Source organism: Copidosoma floridanum, unplaced genomic scaffold, assembly GCF_036245765.1.
Source record: "Copidosoma floridanum isolate Cflo_tuat_1 unplaced genomic scaffold, Cflo_Japanese_pri ptg000021l, whole genome shotgun sequence".
NCBI lineage: Eukaryota > Metazoa > Arthropoda > Insecta > Hymenoptera > Encyrtidae > Copidosoma > Copidosoma floridanum.
The window spans coordinates 27013007-27019649 of record NW_028321898.1 but is presented as its reverse complement, the minus strand read 5'-3'; the positions used below and the strand labels follow the sequence as shown (position 1 = coordinate 27019649).

General features: G+C 39.3%; 2 protein-coding genes across 2 annotated transcripts; both read right to left on the bottom strand.

Annotated features, from left to right (window-relative positions):
• Window positions 1-215: 215 nt before the first annotated feature.
• On the bottom strand, window positions 216-2184 carry Arr1 (arrestin 1). Its single transcript, XM_014360552.3, has one exon. The coding sequence runs from the start codon at window positions 2139-2141 to the stop codon at window positions 1002-1004; it is 1140 nt and encodes a 379-aa protein (XP_014216038.2). The 5' UTR covers window positions 2142-2184; the 3' UTR covers window positions 216-1001.
• Window positions 2185-2967: 783 nt separating this feature from the next.
• Window positions 2968-5920, bottom strand: Cog2 (conserved oligomeric Golgi complex subunit 2). The gene is made up of 11 exons (XM_014360553.3): window positions 5818-5920; window positions 5493-5720; window positions 5147-5413; window positions 4772-5073; window positions 4580-4697; window positions 4191-4510; window positions 4046-4112; window positions 3765-3954; window positions 3416-3695; window positions 3136-3316; window positions 2968-3063 (listed from the first exon to the last, which is right to left on the bottom strand). The coding sequence occupies exons 1-11, from the start codon at window positions 5887-5889 to the stop codon at window positions 2968-2970; spliced, it is 2121 nt and encodes a 706-aa protein (XP_014216039.2). The 5' UTR covers window positions 5890-5920.
• Window positions 5921-6643: the final 723 nt, after the last annotated feature.

Here is a 6643-nt window from a genome sequence, read left to right as displayed (position 1 = left end):
AAATCCAAAATAAATATATATACATATTTTTTTTTTGAACAAATCTCTTGCCCACGTAATGATGTAACAATTATAAGCTGTACTTAGTAAATGAAATAGAAACCGTCTTCTTTGTAACTTGTGTGCGCGCTTCTGCGTTTTTATAGTTACGTTGATAAAAAGTATTGGCGTGGGATTTTACAATATAGGACTTAGGGTCAAATAAAGTGACACAATTTATTTATTATTGTTATTTTTTAATTTTTTTTTATTTTCCTGGTGATAAATTTATACAAATAGTTCATTTACCTCGTTTGAAGGATAAACACATATTCGCTCTCTTTAATAGTGACTTACCTCTTTTTACATCGGGATACAATGTAATAATACATACCAAATCGTATTACACTTTTTTTTTTTTTTTTTTTTTTAAATGGTTTCATAGCAATAATATACTTTTAAAAGAAAAAACAATAAATTAATGAAGTATCACATCTATTGAATACTTAAATAACAATACATTTATTGTATTAAAAATATAACGTTGCGTAAATTGTAATATTTGTTACCAAGCAATTAAAAATAAATAAAATGTAAACGTCATTTGATTGATGGTTTCAATAAAAACGTTACAAAGTAATTAATCTAATTCACTCGTCGTTGTATAAACCCTTGATAAGTTGTTTTCGCGATCTTGTTCATCTTACTCCAAGCATCGATGATAAAAATCAATATCTGTCACATTTCACCAGAAATAAGCATATTAGACCATCTCAATTAATTTCATAGTGTACTTATATTAGACGGCAATGAGTCACGTGCACTTGCCGACATATCTTTTTCCAAGAAACGCAATAAAAAAAAAATGACTCCTCTGGGGCATAAATAAACGAAAAAAAGCATCGTAATCCCTTCAAAGAGTTGTCAAAGTTGTATATCAAATGATGATTGGAAGAAAAAGTCCGACGACATCATTGCAATAGATAAAAGTTGGAAAAAGAAAAATGTATGTCAAATCCCACCTAACCGCGTATGGCTGCTCTCTCCTTTTCGTTATAAATCTCCTCGATGGCCGTATTGTCGTCCGCGAGCACCTTGAATCTGTCCGTGGGTTTGGGCCGCATGAGGATGAACGGCAATTCCGCCGTCAACTCGCCACCCAGAGCTCCCAGGTACAGCTTAACTCTAACCGCGTACGACACGACGATCCCAAAGGAGTCCCTGACGTCGGGCGACGTGAGCAACGTGCTCGACGCCAGCTCCGGATTCTCGCCCTTGATCATTCCGTCGAGCGCGATGCCCCGCCTCTGCGTGTTGTTCTCGATTTGGGGCTGCAGGTACAGCACCTTCTGGAGGTTCGAGCCGGGATTGATCGGGCAGCCGTCCTGTGTTTCCACGGCGTCGATAACCGTGCGGAACTGACCGTTCTGGAAGATGACGACGTCGATGCCCTGCTGCACCAGGGCTTTGACCTTCTTGACGACTTTGTTGCTGTTGTTGCGCACGCAGATGTTCACGGCTATGCGCTCGCCGTGGTGGTAGAGCTGTTTGTCGAGGGTGACCTCGAGCTCGAGTTCACCGGGACTCAGGAGGAAATCCTTGCGCACGACCGTGCACGGCTGGCGGCCCTGCTTCGTCGGGGCGTACTGGATCTTGCGCACGCTCATGGTGACGGTGCTGCGCTTGTGGGTCCGGTCGGTCTCGGTCTCGCCAGCGTACACCTTGACGGTGTAGGTGACGCCGCACGGCTCGCCCGTCTCCTCGGGCCCGGGCTGCAGAGTCACGCTGGACGGTGACGTGTTTGGGAACTCAAAGGTGAAGGGAATGGCGTTTGGCCCGAGCTTGCGCAACAGCCTGTCCTGTAGCTTGGTCAAGTTGTGCTCCGACTTCTTGACCCGTGGGTAGAGTTGTTCCGAGGCCAAGTAGAGCTCCTTCTGGAAGTTCAGGCCCATTACTTCGTCCTCCTCCCGCCCGTAGCGGAAGCTGCAGATTAGCTGGACCCATATTTTGCGCTGGTTCTCGAAGTAGCTGGGACTGAGGAGTACGACTCCGTCGATTGGCTCGCAGCCGGAGAGGTAGTCGATGAAGTCACGCTTGCCGAGGTACAGCGAGATGTTGTTGTTCGGCGAGCACTTTTTGAATACCCGGTAGTTAACCACCATCTTGATTGCTGTCCCGGTTTGGCGCGATTCGCACTTGCGGCCTTGGGGATAAAGCGAGACCCGAGTGCGCCTTGCCGTGGGAGCGAGGCGGGACTGCGTTGCGCGCGATGAGGACGACGGCTCTTATAAACGAAGCCGGTCGAGTGACGTCGGGGCTCGCTGTACGTTCTGGGGCTTCTTAATCCTGTTCCAGCGGATGAGCGACCCTGTGTGTGGGTACACGACTACAGCTGTTTGGTATTCCCGTCACGCGGACTGTGTTCGAACGTACGGTTTCTCTTTGTATCTGGTGCGCGCGTGTGGGACGTGCCTCCAACGCTGAATCGGGTGACCTTTCCCTTGAACCTCCTACACGCAGGCTGCTTCTGTGCTGTTGCTCTGGTTTGTTTTCTCTTCCACTTGTTTGCAAAATATGTAACTAAAAAGAGAGATGGGCTATCATCGATTGAGTCCTTTACTTACTTTACCCTCTCTAACTTTCTTACGGGATTACTCATTTTGCAACACATTCGGTTCACGCACACGCCACCGAAACCTTAATGCTCTTATTTATTACGCTTTATTTCTCGAATCGACACATTTGGTCTAAATTTCACATGCTTTTGTCAGATTCGCGGAAAAATTATGAAAAACACTCTTCTAAGGTCGAAACAAGTAAATACTTGAGCTGATTAAGAGTTTAACGCTGCACTACGTAATCCTTTACATAATTGAGTCAAGAAAATGTGCTTCAAATTTTTTAATGAAAATACACAAAATTTACCTCTTTGGCTGTTGCAACAGTTAGCTCAACTTTTTCACGTTTTCTTGTTTGAACAGCAAATTATTAAGGCTCTCTTTTATTTTTAGTGGCTGTTACTACTACATCCAACAGTTCATTCAAATTCTGAATATCACTTTGAGCAATGCCCCAGTCTTTGATCTGAAAATGATGTGGATATTAATCATTACGCTTGGATTTGTTGTTTATGAAAAAGGACTGTGTAAAACGTACCAATTCAATGTAACTTTTCACGTCAATGAGCAGCTGAATGCGAATCTTTTCATCATCACTAGTTACTTGACTTTCAGAAGTTGAGACGCCAGCAGACTTATCCCGTATTTTCTTCAACCTCCTCAAACTTTCCTCTGTCTTTTGTACAGATATGAGCACGTCCTTTACCAAAGACAAGTACCTAACAAAGCCAAATGACAAATGAGCGTTTCAACACTTAAACAGCTCGAAAGTGATTAAGCAGCTGATAACAAACAAAGAAAGTGAAAAAATAACTCACTGTTGCGTAAGCGATGTGAGGGCGTGCACTAGCCAGCTGTTAACGTTGTTCGGCACCACAGACCGGTAGTCAGCGTGAAAGGTGCAAAGAAAGTCGAGGGCCCGTTTGACATATGGACAGGGTTTAGTCGGTACGTCACGATTGGTGCGACGAAACAGCCGTGGAATATCGCTGATTTGACGCAGGTGTATCAGTCCTGGGCTCAGAAGCTCTGAGATTATTTCTTGCGTCACCAGAGGCAGGAGATCCTCAAAGTTTTTCATCGTATCTTTTAAGCAGTCTGTTAGAAAAAGGAAAAAATAATTTCTGTCCAAAATGTTCCTTGCATAAGCGGAAATTGAGATCTCACCGTTTACTAAATCTATTGCCCTTGGACTAAAAATAATTAACTTATCGGGTATCACTTCGGTGGTAAAATTGGACATTTTAGTAGATAGTTTCTCGATGTCGGTGTGAAGTCCGACGAGGAATTCGAGCCTCTGGGCGTTTTCTGCTTCTGGGCTGTGAGCCGTTTCATTTACTGTCACTACAGACCATACCTAAAGTTGTTTGGAGGATGAATTTACATTAAAGTTTTTTCAAATCAATAATGAAAATTTAATCTTTTTTTTTAAAATGATTTTATTGCACCTGTTGCAGAGACGTTCGACACCAGTGTTGATATCTCGAACACAATTGAAGGCACAATTTCCAAAACCTGGGATAAATTTCACAGATTATAGAAAAAAAATTTTTAAAAACAAATTATTCGAGTACTTTTTATAATTACACTGACCTATGAAGTAATTGTGGAAGATAAACATCGTCTGCCCATAGCCTCAGTATACAATCCCATACTATACACGTTGCGTGAAGTGTAAATGTATCAGGACTCATGGAATTCTTACTACTTCTTATTGAATTATAAGAGACTGTTGCAGACAGTACACTCTCAGCAGTACCTGCCATCTCTTGAAACCGTATTTGAAAGTATACTGGTAGATTCCACTTTTTCAGAAACCTTTCATACTGAGAGTGACATTTTAAAATTTCAATAGTTGCTGGTGAACATCTGCTCCTCAAGCTTCCCAAAAAATCTAGAGTATCTATGTACCTCTAACAATTAAAACAGTAAAACATTTATGTGCCATTCCTTTTAATAACTAGTTATTTGAAATATCATACTTTGTGAAATGATTCTGGATTTCCTGGGGCAAATATCATTGGTAAATAATCTTCGAGCCTCTGTTCAATTTCAGGCCAGAAACTGTTGACCAAAAAATTAAAACCTGTTACAGATGTCCTAAAATTTGAACGAAAATGTTGATACAATATTTAAAAAGTAAATTTATAAAAATATCTTAAAGAATGTATTACCTTTCATTTTCTGATGTCGCATCCAACAACTCTTTCAATGTACTGTCCAAAACACTCTCTAATTTTTGATAAGTTCCTTTTAATCCTAAGGGATCATTTTGAAAACTATGTTCGCTGATGATATTTTCAACAGCAGGCACTACAATTTTTTTCCTAACTACCTCCTCCGCATCTGGTACCTTATCTAGACTTACATATATCCTTAAACATCTAATTAAATTTGCAGTTTCATTTCTATTTACATAGGCAATGAGCAGTGCATTTAAATTATTTTTTAAATGCTCATCCAATTCAGTCATTTTCTGTACAAATAAGATTGATATGAAAAATCAATAATCAGCTGTTAAAAGATTAAAATACTTATTAGCTACTTACATTCAATTGCTCTTGGGTAAGATCTGACTTACATCGATTGGAATGAAATTTAAGTTGATTAAATTCTGTGGCTGCACGCTCAAGAACATCGGGCTTTAAGCTAACAGACGATGCATCACAGGAACTGAGAATATTGCTTAACTTTGATACCGACTTGTGAAACCTTATCAGACTATGTATACTTTGTCTTTTCTCCCTGATCTTTTTGTGCTTCTCTAAATTCTCAGTCATCTCTGCTATTGTATCATCCAGACATTTTTTTACTTCCTAAAAATGTTAATCAAAACCAATAAACAAACAAAAGCACATGCAACCAGACATGAGGATAAATTATTCACTTATTTACCAATACTTTGTCTTTGATCTGACCTAGAGGTGTTTCTAAATCATTAATAGACTTGTCCAATCCTATCAAATTACTGGAAAGATTGACAAAATCAGCGTAATCTTCGTTTATAAGTTCAATCATGGCAGAGCGCAGGATCTTCAAGTAAACCCCAAGATCGTCTCGCATTTTTTCCAGGCTGACATTTTTTCTGTGCTCTTGAAGAAACTTGTCAACGTCAAAGACTTCCTTTAGTTGTAAACAAAATGCATTTATTAAAATTAAATAACGAAACGATTGAAAAAGGGCTGGGTTCGAACTGTAGATGTTTTCACGGTTTTTGTACCTGTACAAAGTCCATTTCGTTGAAACACAGATCACTTGGTGCTTTTGGTGGAACAAATTTTTCTTCCGACATTTTTGAAATAAAATTAAATAAAATCTTTGTAAGTATTAAAATGTTTATTAAAAAAAAAAAAAGTATGCCGCAGCCGCAGTAATAAAGTTTTCTGCTAGAGTTGAGGTTATAAAGTTTCAAGAGGAAGACACGTCAAATTATACGCGTTTCACCGGATCCGCGGTTCCGTCTCATTCCTTATCTGTCTGCTGTGCATGAATAAAGACGGTTTCTATTTCATTAACTGAATAAAGCGAGCACGGTGTAACATAAACGTGAAGTTATGTGTATTAGTAATTATAGTAATCACTACTAAGTACTAAGTAGTGCCATGTGGTCGATTTTATTAAACCATATAAGTAGAATATCTATATTTTTGGAGGTCGATTTTAAGGTAAAAGATAAATTGTCAACTTGCCGCAAGTAGCACAAAAAATGTTAAATTTTTTTTATCTATCTATAAAATTTGTTGCGGCTGGTTTATAACTAATAAAGTGACTTTACTGTAAGTAGCAATAATTATTTTGGATCAGCGCCATCTAGCGTTCTTTATTTTTTGGCCAAAAGTGGCTCCTAAAATTCTCAATCAGAGCATTCAGTATTAGAGCCATTTAGTCAATTATAAACCAGCCGCAACTTCTTACGAAGCTATAAAATAAAAAAATAACGATACGTGTGTTTTTGGCGGCAAGTTAACAATCTATTTTCTACCAAAAAATTGACCTACGTATTTATATTTTTGAAGATAAATTTCGAGTAAAAGATAGATTGTTAA